The 15337-nt window shown below is 40.5% G+C and overlaps 2 protein-coding genes across 4 annotated transcripts in view; one reads left to right on the top strand and one right to left on the bottom strand.

Moving 5' to 3' along the window:
* The window catches only part of slc25a44a (solute carrier family 25 member 44a), a 4591-nt gene extending 1895 nt beyond the window's left edge, over positions 1 to 2696 (bottom strand). The window contains exons 1-4 of one of the 3 annotated variants that reach the window (XM_008311750.3): positions 2519 to 2695; positions 2341 to 2392; positions 689 to 1396; positions 459 to 586 (exon numbers count right to left, since the gene is read on the bottom strand). In XM_008311750.3, coding sequence (XP_008309972.1) covers positions 459 to 586; positions 689 to 1322 — 762 coding nt within the window. In that variant the 5' untranslated portion in view covers positions 1323 to 1396; positions 2341 to 2392; positions 2519 to 2695. Of the gene's footprint in view, positions 1 to 458; positions 587 to 688; positions 1397 to 2340 lie in introns of all 3 variants that reach the window. The other 2 variants (XM_025056468.1, XM_008311749.3) reach the window with 2 other exon arrangements.
* Positions 2697 to 3393: 697 nt separating this feature from the next.
* Positions 3394 to 14973, top strand: ireb2 (iron-responsive element binding protein 2). The gene is made up of 22 exons (XM_025056467.1): positions 3394 to 3542; positions 5061 to 5147; positions 5627 to 5792; positions 5903 to 6040; positions 6134 to 6376; positions 6654 to 6723; positions 6822 to 7005; positions 7201 to 7340; positions 7480 to 7651; positions 7731 to 7831; positions 8258 to 8374; positions 8472 to 8631; positions 8787 to 8922; positions 9810 to 9894; positions 9986 to 10142; positions 10724 to 10848; positions 10937 to 11041; positions 11192 to 11334; positions 11601 to 11748; positions 11898 to 12020; positions 12133 to 12318; positions 13219 to 14973. The coding sequence occupies exons 1-22, from the start codon at positions 3518 to 3520 to the stop codon at positions 13327 to 13329; spliced, it is 2922 nt and encodes a 973-aa protein (XP_024912235.1). The 5' UTR covers positions 3394 to 3517; the 3' UTR covers positions 13330 to 14973.
* Positions 14974 to 15337: the final 364 nt, after the last annotated feature.

Below are 15337 nucleotides of genomic sequence, written 5' to 3'. Positions count from 1 at the left end.
CCATCCCATTAGATCACCCTATACTCAGATGTGTTGCTTCCCTGTTCATGAAGGTATTTTACATGTGTTGTGTTGCAAATGTTTGAATAAGGTGGTTTTTATTACTTTAAATGATGCCCAGCAGGTTATTCCTCTCCCTTGGTTTGTATCTTGCAGTTTACTGTTTGAGTAAGGAAGGGTGCTGTTTTTTCTCACAATTTCTGCTGCTTTGGCTGCTATTATAAAGTCATTTTTGACTAAAAGTTTTTAAAGTGAATGTTGATTTAGAGCTGTAAAAAGGGTTGACACTTTTTTCATACAACATTCACTCTGTGCTCTGAAATCCACCCACTCACACTCCTTGTTCTCTCATTGCTTAACACTCCTATGATAAAATCTTACTTTCTCTGAAATGTTAAAACATGCTGATACCCTAAAACAAAACTAAATACATACATATCTGTACTTATTCTGTTTACCTGCACTCTTGCTCGAACAACGTCCATGGGGTTGGTGATGGTGGAGGCGGTTGCTGCTGCCATTGGTCCTGCAACCGCCTGTAGTATCAGGTGAGGACACTCACTTGGGGCCAGTAGGGACAACTGCTCTGAAATATAAAAGACAGGGAAACGAGTGTAAGGCCAACTGCTTTGTTTTTTTAAGTGTCTGTGTTGATCAAACTACATTTCACTGTCCACTGTTGATTTACCTGCATAAAAATGGTAGAAAGGCCACCACAGCGCACTGTTTGGGATATATGTAAGTAACGATGCCACATAGCCTCTGTAAAATCCCTTAAAACCATCAGCTGCAAATATCTGCACAGTGATGTCCCGTGTTTGGCCGAAGGTCGGTTTGCGCTTGGATGCAGCGAGCATCATTTTGGGTTTGGTCTTGAAGCGTGTCAAGTGTTCCCCTTGTCCCTGCATCATCAAGTGTTGAGAAACCACATCTATGGGCACAGTGATGGTCTGGGCCACCAGTGATGCTGCCCCTCCTGCTACCACTGACTTGACTGTGTTACTGGGAGTGTACTGGGACACATACTTGCGCACCAGTTCATATGTGGTGATGTATGCCTGCCCTGAGACTAGGGTGAAGGTGTTGACCATGAATCCACGGTACAGGCCCCTCACTCCTTCTGCCCGCAGGATTTTGAAGAAGGCATCAAAGGTGCCAGAGTACAAGGCCTTCCCTTTCTGCACCTGCAGTCTGGTTCGAATAAGGCTGGCTGGATAGACAGTGGCCCGGGTGGTCAAGGTCATGAAAACCCCCAGGGAATAGAACTTTCTCTTGTCCAAGTCCTCCCATTCGATAATCTGGATTGCACCTTTTTGCTGCATGGTGCTGGTCAGTGCAGCGCTGCGCCTCTAGAGCCAAGGATCTACAGTCAGCGAACCGCCATCTGCCATCATACCTGAAAACAACAGTGAGTGTTAAAGCACCAAAGACGAATGCAAAGTAATGACTTAGCCTGTTCTTTAAATCGTACACTTGTTTACAGTGAATGTCATTCTGTGTTGCTTCAGCAGAAGTGTGAATGCTGCCAGGTTGTATCTAATCTAAGAATATGATATAGGTTTTGTTTTCAAGCAAAACCAAACCCTTCAAGCAAAATCTCTTCAAGTCCTCCCTCTGACGGACATTATTATTACACTTGTTAGAGACTATTTTGCAATCTTCTCAGTCAGATTTTTTGGGGGTATTGTAATTTCTATTCAGTCTCTAGTTTATTTTTATTTAAGAATGGTTTTACCTCATTTACTAATATAAAATATTTATAATATCCTTAGCTGTTACTGAAAGGGTGTCTGCGTATATAGTGGAATAAAGTACTGCTGCTTTAAGACCAACAAAACTAGCTTCTTCACACAATTGACTTTTGCTGCGAAATATAAAAAAGCTATAAATCAGGTCTCCACCTGACAGACATTTCATTAATAATAATACTAGCACCAATTCTTTAAGAAAGAAAAGAGGGGTGAAAATGGAGGAATTACCCACAAAACAAAGTGGAAACACGTTGGTGGATTACTACTGCTGCTGTTGTTGTTGTCGAACATTTTGTTCTCGTAACATCTTAAGGATATATGAGCAGATGAGATGAAACTCTGGTGTGTATAGTCAAAACTACCATGAAGTACACAGTACCCGATACATATTTTGATCCTTCGATGTCCTTAATATAAACACAGTTTGCTATCGCTGCGTTCAAGTAAAATCAGATCACGCTCTGCTTTTAATTCGTGTCACTGTTACAGAAGCACGTGTGAAGTCGCCGTGTACACTTGTTAGCAACATAGCAATTTCTGCTCTTTATGCTGTATTTACGAGATTAAACATTAATTAGATTGTACTCGCCTGCTCGGGGTCATGTGATGTACTCTTGCCGTTCAAAGTCGTTGTCTTAAAGCTGTGTTGTTTTGTTAAACACATGCGGTCAGTTGCGCTTCTGGGCGGAGGAGGGTCGGAACGTCCCTCCATTACTGTTACCAACAGCAAATACTGTCAAAGGTTAAAGTTCAAAAGTCATACTCACCCACCGAAGGATATTACTGTCACAAAATCAAATTAAGACAAGGAAATGTTGCTTTATAGTTGTTTTTGAGTGTTTGCTAGCTTCGTTGTACCAAAGAAGTTGTTGTGTTTTTAACGGCAGTGGTGCATTCATGAATCAGTACAAAATGTAGGAATTTCCATAGCTCGTCTGATCAAGGACGGCCAGATCATACGTGTGCTTTTGTGTCACCTGGCACAGTGCTAGTATATTTGTACATTATTGTGTTGATTATTTATGTTTACTACGGCTATCACGTGGGACATCGACATTGTGATGAGACTTTCTGTGTGACGAAAAATATGTTGAGTTTATCAACAAGGTTGTTATACAATACAACAGTCAAAAACATTTTCACATTAACGCGTCATACATTTTTACACAAGTGTTTTGAAGCAAATAAAAACGGTCAGTGTTGAGGGGTGTCCAGGGTTTGCCTTGTGATAAAATGTAATTTACGATAATATATTTTTCATGCATGAAAATATCTACGGAAATTCTTTTCTTTGATTGAAATATATCTGGTATTGTTTCGTGAAGACCGGTACCTAATCTAAATAAAAGGCTCGTGCTGCCTTCAATTGGATCAGAGTTGAAAAACAATTAAATTAACTACGTGGTATAGTATAGTACAGTCTCTGACGAATTCAGCACGTGTTGTTTACTAATTAATAGCATGTGTGTGCAGTATATAAAAACGCTTAACGGCACTGCATGGTGTTATATTGGTACGCTATTTACTTATAGTAAAGGCCCAATCATAGTGTCGTGTTTAAAGGTATTGACGTCAGACATTTATTTCTTATGGTACCACAAGGTCATGCGAAACATTGACCAATGAACAATTTCCAATCTGATTTTATTTTGTCAGTAATTTTGTAGTGACAATGGGCGTGGTTTCACATCCCTACCCTGTGATTGGTCGACTCAGCTCTCACTGCGCTGTCCTGAGGACGGGTCGTGTTGATTTCAGGAGTCATCATGGCGCTTACTTCCCTAGTCAAAGGTAAAGAATCTTCTCATCTGTTCGATTTGTCCTTCTGTAGCTTCTGTCCTTTCTATCTTGCACACCTGACAACTAGATGCATTATGCATTAGACATACGTCTGTTCAAAATGGCTGTCGTTTGCGTTTAGTCTACGTTAACATCTTCTGCTCGGGTATTTAACTCTTGAGACATAAAGGCGTACAGCAGCTAGCTTCATTAGCCTCAATCTACAGCCAGTCTGGAGCTGGACAGTTATGTAGTTTGATACGCTGAATACATTTTTTCTGTTTGAATATGAGGTATATATGTTTTGGCTACAAATTTACATGAGTCGTGCATTTGTGTTATCTTCCCAAGACGTTTAGCCTAGAGGACGATAAGCAACTAGAGTGTGTTCTGCGATAAGAAGCTGGATTAGCCGCATGAAGTCAAGACTTATGTACACTATTATTAGGAGGTGATGCAGTTTTTGAAATTTCTCACACCTTTGGTATTTAGACATGGGTCAGATTTTCCTATGCGTGCAATAAGTACCTGGTATAAAATGTACGTTCTTATGAGCAGCATTTTGTTCAAGGATATGCTGCACCGTATGTGGCTGTTGTGAATGGTGTTGATTTTTTATTTTTTTATTGTGTAAAATTGTTTGTGACATCGCCGTCTGTGATTTTGGTTTTGATATATGTATGTGATTACCACTGGGTGTATTCTTGTTCTAGTATGTCAACTAGGGTTGGGTTTTTTTACATGCCTGTGTAAAATACCAAAATTGTGCCAGCTGGACATTTGATTACAGAACTTTGTTTTTGCCATCAGGACATACATTCCATTTGTATAAATATAGGTATTGTGCAAATTATACTTTCGTTTCCTCTAAGCAAAAAGTTAATACTTTACATTTTCATACCAAACTTCCTCCAGGTCTGTTACTGGTGAAAGCAAAACTTATCTAAACAAGTGATCAGGAACATTTCTGGACTCCATTCTGCCCTATGTTCATAGGGGTTCTGATAGCCATGGCATGTGTTTAAAGAGAGATGTAAGGCTATGATGCAAACCTAGTAAACATGAGGGCAAGCGACCTGCTAAGCAACTTATTAACCATTTTACAGTTGGCACAGAGATTGCCAGCGTTATTTTTTTAAATGTTTCTGTCTTGCACACACACATTCACCTCAACAATGGTAACAGGTGTATGTGTGTGTGTTTTAAATTGACTGCAAAAATTGCTTTTGTGTTTAGCAGCTGTGACACACATTGGTAATGTCCCTTGTTTTGCTAAACATCTACTGGGCTGTCTGTTTTGTTGACATGCTGTTGTTATCAAAAGTTTAGCTGTGTGTGCTAAATTAACAGTACGTACAAAACAGACATACAGTAGTTGTGTTTACAAGATGAGCAAGTTGTAAAATAAACGACAACACACAATTGTACATTTTTAACCACAGCATTTGACACTGTCTCTGTAGTTTCTCATCTTGGTTCAGTGAACTCAACAAAGGTGAAAATTGTTTCACTTGTTTTTTTGTTTTGCAGAGCACCAGTATCACCATCTAATAGACTCACTGAATGATGGCAGTGTCAAGTACTTTAATCCACAGAAGTTAAATGATCCACGATATGGTGAGTTATCCTCTGACCTTTCCGCTGTGTCTACATATTGTGTTTATTTTACCATAATCAGCAAGAATGAGTTTTTGCAAGACACCATAAAACAATAGCACTGTATTGTAAAAGGCAATCGTTAGAGTCTGTATATGGTTGACAATGGAAAAAAGTTCCTGATACTTTTTTCCTGAAACTTTAATTTATTGCTCTTTAACTAAACTACTGGTACACATCATTTATACTCTCGGCAGTGAAGAGTTTTCATTTCACTGAAACACTTCAAGCTCTAAATACCTTTTCAATTCCCGGCATGCGTTTGTGGAGGCTTCAACTTTAGCTGAAGTGCAGGCCTGTAAATAAGTCTACGGATGACCAGCTGACTGACACAATTATCCAGATGATTATGAGGGACTGTAGACTGATTAATATTGTTGAGGACAAAAGGACAGTCAATAGTTTGACTTAATATTGACTGTTTTTTTTAATCTACACAGAAAAGCTGCCTCTGTCCATCCGTGTCTTACTGGAGGCAGCGATCCGTAACTGTGATGGCGTTTACACAAAAACAGAAGATGTGGAGAAGCTCTTGGACTGGCAGCAGCAACAGAATAAAACCGACGTGCCGTTCTTCCCAGCCAGAGTCCTCCTCCAGGACTTCACGTGAGTATTACACCGGAGACACCAGGGATTCAGAGAGCCTGTTGTCTGATCTTAATCACAGAGAAAAGGCAGTGTTTAAATGTGGTTAATTTTCACCTTTCCGTTAAAAGTGGTATTCCTGCCATGGTGGACCTGGCAGCCATGAGGGACGCTGTTGCCAAACATGGTGTGAACCCAAGCCTGGTCAACCCTAAGTGCCCTACGGACCTCATCGTAGACCACTCACTACAGATTGATTATAACAAATGGTAGGTTTTCAACATGATGTAACTTTCCATCAATTGTTTCTTCAATTATTTTCAATGATCTGCTTTATAACATTTTCACACTATTGTCCACAGTGCCATACAGAATGCCCCAAACCCAGGTGGAGGAGAAGCATCAAACCAGAGCCAGGGTCCTTCTCGTTCTACTTCCTCTCGGCCTCCATCCCGGGCAACCTCACAGTGTGGAGGCCAGCGAGGAACGTGTGGTAAAACTGCCTGCAATGAACTTCCGTCCACTACCAGTCAACCGTCCGGCTCGGTCCAGCAGATCGAGAACACACCTCTGCTCTGTCCTTTCCACCTAAAGCCTGTGTCAGAGTAAGTTTTATCAGACAAAATGTTGAAAATTAGGGGTGTACAGAAATATTGATACATATCAATATTGTACAGCAATGTACTGATTTTTTTACTAACAGTTGTTGTTATTGCCAGATTCTTGCCAATGCATGGAAAATGCATAGAGGAGATGCTTATTAACTTAAAAATTCTTAATTTTCTGTGAAGTACTACGCATAGAAACCACTTAATGCATCGCTGCTTTGGCACAATTTTCCATCGTGTGTTTACAGAGATTTTTTTTTTCTTTTCTCTGCAGAACTGAAACAGCTACAAAAAATCAGGAAACGGAACTGACTAGAAACAAAGAGAGACTTCAGTTCTTTAAGGTTCATCAGCAAGATTTCATTTCATCACAACTACTTGGAATGTTGCATGTATTTCAGTAATTTATTTTACTCCCCTCCTGTCTCTCTCTCTGTGACAGTGGTGCTCTAAAGCTTTTAAAAATGTGAACGTCATTCCTCCTGATTATGGAGCAGTCCACCAGGTCAACCTGGAGTATCTGTCCAGAGTGGTTCAGCTCAGAGATGGGTTCATCTACCCTGACAGTGTGGTGGGAACCGACTCGCACACAACCATGATCAACGGCCTAGGGATCCTGGGCTGGGGTAAAACATTTGACCTTACTCTTAAAGTTGCTTCTGATTTGTTTAAGGATATATTTAAATTGATTCAACTCAGTGTAAGGCATCATTGTGTGATTCAAGAGCAGTTAAAGGCCAACAAAAGTGCTGTAATCAGCTTTAGCTGTGTTCTGTGATTTGGCTCCAAAGTCTGAACACGTGTCTTCCTTCCTCCTCCAGGCGTGGGAGGAATTGAGTCAGAGGCTGTGATGTTGGGGCAGCCAGTGTCTCTGACTCTCCCTCAGGTGGTGGGCTGTAAGTTAGTGGGATCCATCAACCCTCTGACCACGTCTATAGACATCGTCCTTGGCATCACAAAGGTAAACCTGCTCTCCTGGTAAAATGTATACCTGTAAACTCAAAGTTTCTTATAATGATTCACAATATGTTAAAATAGTTTCTATCACTGAAGGGAAGGCTTGTAGCTTCAGCACTTTGATTTTTTTTTTTTTTCCCCAGCACTTGAGGCAGGCTGGTATCGCTGGCAAGTTTGTAGAATTTTTTGGACCAGGTGTCTCCCACCTGTCAGTTCCTGACAGAACCACCATCGCCAACATGTGTCCAGAGTACAATGCTACCATCAGCTTCTTCCCCATCGACCAAGTTACACTAAAGCACTTTAGAAAAACAAGTCAGTGCCAACAGTTCTCTGAGCTTAATTTACAGATAAATCAATTGTGGCTAAATTACTAACCAAACCTCATTTTCAGACTTTGCCCAGGATAAAGTTGACATGATAGAGCAGTACATGAAGAGTGTGAAACTTTTCCGAAGCTCGGAAGACCAGACAGGAGACCCGCAGTATTCTGAGGTATGTCATAGACCTGAATTTAAGATGGACATCATCAGTTTACCTGAATGGGTGCTGAGCCGTCATGATGGAGGGGAAAAAAGTGGGCATGAATGGACACCAAATGTATCCAGGATTCAAAATTAATTATTTTTTAAATTAAATGTTGAGGAAACTGTGTTTAACTGATTTTTACAGAAACTAAACTTAGACTATGTTCACACAGCAGGCAGACCTTTTTATTATAATGTGAGGAACAATGCAAATAGATAATTTTGGAATCATTTTTGGAAGGGAGCAAAAAACTTGCAGTCTGAACATACGGTATCCCCACTACATTTTTTGGGCCCTAAAGAGATGTGACATGAAACTAAGGAACTGGCTACGTAATCCGCATCACCTCTGTCTTTTGCTGATTCATTACCAACAGTGCTGTTTCTTGTACAGGTGATTGAAATCAACCTTACCTCCATGGTTCCCTACGTCAGTGGGCCGAAAAGGCCCCAGGACAGAGTCGCTGTCAGCAGTATGAAAGAAGACTTTCAGAGTTGTCTTGACGAGAAGGTAATGAAACACATCAACCACTATATTTATCTTGATTAGAATTATTCTGAGTGAGGTTTTTTCCTTTGATTGAGGTTTATCTCTGTATTACTTTCAGGTGGGCTTTAAAGGCTTCCACATCTCCAAAGACAAGCAGCTGACCCATGTGCCTTTCCTGCACTGTGGTCAGGAGTATCAGCTGGCCCACGGCTCTGTGGTCATCGCTGCTGTTATCAGCTGCACCAACAACTGCAACCCAACTGTCATGCTGGCTGCAGGTAGAGACCTCGTTGTTTTATTCTTTTAATACGAAAGATCTTTTTCACAATACAGGAGACACAATCTAAAATAAAGTACAACTCTGTTCAGTAAAAAAAAAAGATAATGGCTTCTTTTTATGTGTTTTTCAAATGTTGGTGACCTTCATCTTTAGGTCTTCTGGCCAAAAAGGCTGTAGAGGCTGGTCTTGTTGTCAAGCCTTACATCAGGACCAGTCTGGCTCCTGGAAGTGGCATGGTCACTCACTACCTCAGTGCAAGTGGAGTCCTACCCTACCTCAGCCAACTTGGGTGAGAACCCACACACTGTGTCACTACACACATGTTGAAACGTGAGATTTAAAGCTGCTGAACTATAAACAAGTTAATCCATGTTTTTCTAGCTGTGTTGTTATAATTATGGGATTTGTCTGAGAACTGTTTTTCAGTACTTTTTCTGACACAGTGACAACACCAGTGTCTATTGACCTGATTTTCCTATATATCATGTGTCAAAAGTTAGGCTTGTGGGCCAAAAATAGGCTGTCACTTTATCAAAGTGACCATAAATGTGCAATTATTGTTGCAGTGAAATCATTGTGTTTACAAGTTTAAGTGTTTTTGTTCTCTATATTTACTGCAATCAAAGATGTATGTATGCCCCCTGCAGGGCTGTCTGGGGACATATTATTATTATTAATAATAACAATAGTAGATATAGCATAGTAAAAGGCATATTGAAAATAAAATATATAGTACAGCGTGCTAATTTGTAAACACAAATTAAAATGATGTGGGGTGGTGGGCTAACTTTGCTAAATACCACATCTGTCAGCCATGTTAAAGGCATGTCGCAATTATTTGTTGTTATTCTTCCCCTTCAAATGTGTGTCCTTTTGACAGTATTGTGACAAAATATTAATATAAGTGTTTGTTGTATTAATTATATTTTTATTTGTTGTTATTGACTTGAAAGGTTTGATCGTTTGATTTAAACTCAAGTTTCTGAGCCAGAATAATGAAGTTTTTTTCTTTATTTTACTTTTTTATTATTTTATTTATTTTCTTACCAAAGCAATATAAAATAGTGCATTACTTTATTGAATAATTACCAAATATAGAGACAGTAATACGCCCATATGTGCTGTAGGGTTGGCCCTCAGTTCTGACACCCCCACTGCTTTATTTTATCTCCACAGGTTTGAGGTGATAGGTTATGGCTGTGCCACGTGTGTAGGAAACACAGCCCCATTACCAGATGCTGTTGTAGATGCAATCAAACAGGTAACAAAATAATTTCCTAAATCCCTTCAAAATAAGTGTCAAAATGAACGCTGTGTTTAAGTACGAGGTCTGACAACATGTGTGGTTTCAGGGGGATCTTGTGGCCTGCGGCGTGCTGTCCGGCAACAGGCACTTCGAAGGTCGTCTTTGTGACTGCGTGCGTGCTAACTACCTGGCCTCTCCTCCCCTGGTGGTGGCATATGCTATAGCAGGAAATGTGGACATCGACTTTGAAAAGGAGCCTTTAGGTAAAGAAGACAGAAGCTGTGTCAGTCCTGGGCTCTAAAGCCTCAGCTTCAATTTAGGGATATTGGGAATTTGGATGATTACAGTGAGAGTGTCTTGTGATTCAGAGGCTTGTTGAAACATGATATTCAGCCATAAACAAGGTCACAGTGGAAAAACGGCACTTTATGGTCTGAGCCACTTTCAAACAACATTCAGTAAAACAGGTAATGACGAGCCACATAGGACCAGTCAAAGTCCTCTTTGAAGATTTACAGATCATACTTTTTCTTCAGCAGAGAAGAATGAAAACTTTGACGTGTTAATGTTGACGGTTTGGTTTGGTCATTTTCTTACATTGACAAATGGCAGGGAACTAACGGCACACCTTTGTACTGTTTCTTATTGGTTTATTAAAAGTGGTGTCATGTCTTAGTTAAAGACCAGAAAAAAAACCTCTGTCAAAAGACACACCATTCTCTTAACTCATCATAACAATGAGTCCGAGTGTAAATTTCCTTTTTTTTTTTCAGAGAAAGTTCTTTATTATTAGAAACATTTTTAAACTCAGTAGCTAAATTGAAATTTACTGTTGCCGATTTAGGAGTGACATCAGAGGGGAAGGAGGTGTACCTTTGTGATGTCTGGCCGTCCAGAGAGGAGGTGCAACAGATTGAGGAGGACACGGTCATTTCGTCCATTTTTAAGGATGTAAAGAGCAGGATGGAGGTGAGGAGGCGACTCTACTGTAACTTCCTTCCTCTGGTTTCAGGTCCAACAAACCTGTTCTCACACACACTGCTGTGCTTTCCTGCAGAAAGGGAACACATTTTGGAACAACATCGACTGTCCAGACTCTCTACTTTTCCCATGGGATCATAAGTCCACGTATATTCGCTCACCATGTTTTTTCAGTAAATTGGTGAGTGTGTGTGAGAAAGAGAGAACAGTAAATTGGTGAGTGTGTGTGAGAAAAAGAGAACGTCTGCTTTTTTACTGCTGTTTTTAGCAGTATATTAAAGGGAAGAAAATCACATTGTTTTCACCTGCACCATATTTGTTTTTATCTCAGAGTAAAGAAGTTCCTCGACCTCACTCCATAGAGGGCGCTCATGCCTTACTCTTCCTCGGCGACAAAGTGACCACAGACCATATTTCTCCAGCAGGCAGCATAGCCAGAGCCAGTGCAGCTGCCAAATACCTGCTAAGCAAACGGTGAGACAGGCACAGAGAAGGCCACATTTACTGCTGAGTGATGTCATCTGAACATGAATGAATGAGAATGTTCTTAGAAGTGGTTTTCTGTAAAAAGTCTGGTCTACACATTTTGTCTCACCTGTTTAATTATGGATGTATAATATGTATAAATATACATAGCTATATGGTGATGGTTCAGTCCTGTGACACAGAGACCTCACTCTTTTAACTGTTGTGTTTTTTATTAAGGAAAAATATTTTTACCTTTGAATGTTTCCTTTCAGTTTGACACCGCGGGAGTTCAACTCCTACGGTGCACGCAGAGGAAACGATGCAGTGATGACCAGAGGCACGTTCGCCAGCATCAAGCTTCAAAATCGATTATACGGCAGAGCGGGTCCCAAGACTTTGCACATTCCTTCAGGCCAGACAGTGAGTGGACAGAGCTGGAAGTGCATGTTTGTGTTGATGTGGCAGTAATGGTGGTGATATGGCATGTCAATAAGTTCTCTCACCACAGCTTTGACTGGTCGAACGAACCTATAACATATAACCTGTAACTTGAATTTTCATTTGCTCAGCTCGATGTTTTTGAGGTTGCTGATCGTTACCAGAGGGAAAGTATCCCCCTCATCATCCTGGCAGGCAAAGACTACGGTTCTGGGAACTCCAGGGACTGGGTGGCTAAAGGACCATACCTGCTGGTAAGGAGCAACTCTTGAAGAAAGCGTGCCCTGGGCTGACTTCAGAGGATCTGAACTGAACTGATATCACTTCCAAGTTCTTTAATCTTCTCTGCTTTCCTGTGGGCCACAGGGGGTTCGTGCAGTCATTGCAGAGAGCTTTGAGAAGTTGCACAAAAACCAACTGCTGGGAATGGGCATCATGCCATTAGAGTTTCTGCCTGGTGAGAACGCCGACTCTCTGGAGCTCAGCGGGAAGGAAATCTTCACTATCACTGTGCCGGAAAGCCTGAGTGTGAGACAGCAGCTCACCGTCAAGGTAAATAACACACACCCAGACATTTCTCATTTATTATTTAACTGAGAAATAATAAAAAATATATATATACTGTATTTGTATAAATAAAATATATATACATATACACACATACAGGACATACTGTATGTGTGTATATGTATATATGTAGGTGCAACATGTTCAAAGCGATGTTTAAGTACTGACCGTATTCTGGTGGAAATAAATAATGGCGTATTTAAACTAAACTTTGAATCTTAGAAGTCGATTTAATAGATTTATTTTGCCCGCAATGATAACGAAGTGACCGGTCGTTTTGCCATTGTACCACACGGGGGCAGTGTAACATAACCACTGCATGTATTGCTACTTGCCCGACAAGTTTCACTGGAGAAAGAAGAACCTCACTGATGTAAGTCAAGATTAATTTTCAAGGTTTTTTTTTTTCAAAGTGTTTTGATGTTAGTCATGTGTACGTAAAACAATCAATATGATCCGATGTAAACAGTACTAAGATGTTAGATACATCAGTACTCAGGTACTTCATAATTCTTTTGTTCGAACTCTGCAGCTGCTCTGGCATCAGAGCTCGTGGCTTCCTCATGCCGTACGACTGAATCGATGCCTGTCCTCGGTTGTGCAGTCGTAACTAGATATTTCCTCGTATCACGAGCAAAATCTTACAATAGTTTCAGACTCGTAACAGGGAATACTCGTATTTCGGGAAGCTCATATCTAGGTCATCCTGTAATAGTTAATGTTAGTGTAAGGGGCCAGGGAAGTACTCACAAAACGTGTGTGGTGGAATAACTCTAACAATATCACGGGGAAATAATGACATTAACCTTGGATGTGAAAACCATTTACCGTTGTGTGTTGCAGTTGGAACAGTTCCATATTTTCTTTTGTTTTCTTTCCGCACAGATCGACCAGGGAAAGTCATTTTCGGTCACTGCACAGTTTGACTCTGAAATAGATATAAACCTTTTCCTGCACGGGGGGCTCCTCAAATACGTTGCTCGGACTTTCCTCTGAAGCCGTCCGCAGCCGGCCCGAAACATTTCCAGTGTACATTAGGGTCATGAACTGCGGCCCTCACCCTATTATCACCCCCTCCGTCTTCAGCATCGATGGAAATCGACTCACAGGACTGACATGAAGACTGGTGTTGTGTCTGATTTAAGCTAAACGTTTCGTCTCCAGACAGTTGAAGTCATGAGATTGCAGTCTTCACTGCTTTGCCATCACTACACATGGCTGTTTTGTTTTGTATATGTATTAAAAACAGCCTTACTCCTCCCTCCAAAAGTCTGACACAACAGATGCAGGACAGAACTGCTGACATGCAATCAATAAAGGGATTGTAACCTGACACAGCCTTCAAACCTAACTTCTTTGTTGTCATTGTTGTTGTTGGAGACTAAAACTGTGACCAGCTGGAACCAAGTCTGTTTCTGTTCCGTCACATTAAAATCAATCTGCCACAAAAGGCTGGGATAAAACTACGATGTGAAAGTGAATGTTGAGGATGCAAACAAACAAACAAAAAACTGTCCTTCCATGTTACTGGGTCAAAAGGTCACACAACATTTAAATAGCTTCTTTTTTTTTTTTTTAAAGACAGAAGAGGAAGCGTTATCAAACATGACTTACCATAACAGTAAAACAAATGTGAAAATTATTTTACTGATAATTCATTCAAAGAAGTCCAGGCTCAAACATAATACTCCTCTCAGTAAAAAGGATTACAAAAAACTTCACTCATGTTTCAAGTACTTACTTATTATTTAGCCAAATCAGTCATAAACATGAGTGAAGTGACAGTAAGGATTTAAAAATCCTGTGGACAACTGACCTTCATGACCTTTGACATTGTGACCTACGGAAGTCGTTTTGGGATAGTATCACATCCATGTCAGTGTGTCCAAAGTGCAAAACTTCAGTCTGTTTGATTTACAGAAGCAACACTGAATTCAGTCCAAATGGCTGAACTCCTGCTGTAGGACATGGTGCTCTTTGGAGTAACACTGTGTATTTGTCCAGAGACAACATAGCTGCAGCAATCACCGTAACCTCGGTACAGTGTTTCGCCTACACTTGCTGGGATGATTTTCCACCTGTTTGTGAGGGGGGAGAACTGGGTCTCCCCCCTCACAAACAGGCCTTTCAACTTCAAAGACAGATCCAGATGCTAATAGTTTTAAAGAGGGAATCAGTTTAGTTCCAAAAGATCATCGACTTTCTGTTGAATTTCAAAAGTTTTTTTTTTTTTTTAAATCCTTGGATTGGTTTTACTGAGGGTTTGTTGTTTTTATGTTGTTTGTGCACAAAACTACCTTGACTCAGTATAGCACTTTGGTTTCTTAATCAGTTAATCGTGTAAATGTCACAGCATCTACTGTCTGAATGGTGTTAAGTTCATGCATTTATTTAGCTTAAGAAACCTAAAGTGTGTGTTGGCTGTGTTAATGAGTCCTTCATGAACTCGTTTCTATAACATGTTTGTTCATCACCATATGAAGCTGTTGGAAAACCTTTTTTTTTTAATATGCTAAGATTGACATATTTTCCTTTGTCCATACTGCCATAATAACCTGAAGCTAAAACTGTCGTGATGATGTCTGTTGTTCACGTGCCTCGTGTGCAGAGAATAAAGTTTGTATACTGCTTCATATCGCAGGATGTTCAGGGTGGTTGTGGTCCATTTTGAGTGGAGTGGTTGGTATGGACTGGAATCTGTGTTTGTAGGACAGTGATCTGCAGAGCTGGGTTCAAGGACAGACTCCAGTCTTCTGACTGCGTGTTGCAGTGGGTCTGTGGATCTAGAGCAGTGTTAGGCAAACGTTTTCTTCATCGCCCATTTTGTATATAGGACTATTGTCAAGTGCCAATAATGCTGCTGTTGTGTGAGCTGGTTCAGAGTACTGTACTGGGAAATGTGTAGAATGTTCTAAAACTGCAGAAAACACAAGGGTGAACTAGAGGTTTTGTTAGTGTGTAATTGTGTTTAATTTGCGTTATTGCTGCTTTGGGTCCAGAGAAA

The sequence above is a fragment of the Cynoglossus semilaevis genome, chromosome 6 (assembly GCF_000523025.1).
Source record: "Cynoglossus semilaevis isolate Cse_v1.0 chromosome 6, Cse_v1.0, whole genome shotgun sequence".
NCBI lineage: Eukaryota > Metazoa > Chordata > Actinopteri > Pleuronectiformes > Cynoglossidae > Cynoglossus > Cynoglossus semilaevis.
The sequence above is the reverse complement of the archived record's forward strand: the minus strand, read 5'-3'. Positions and strand labels throughout refer to the sequence as shown.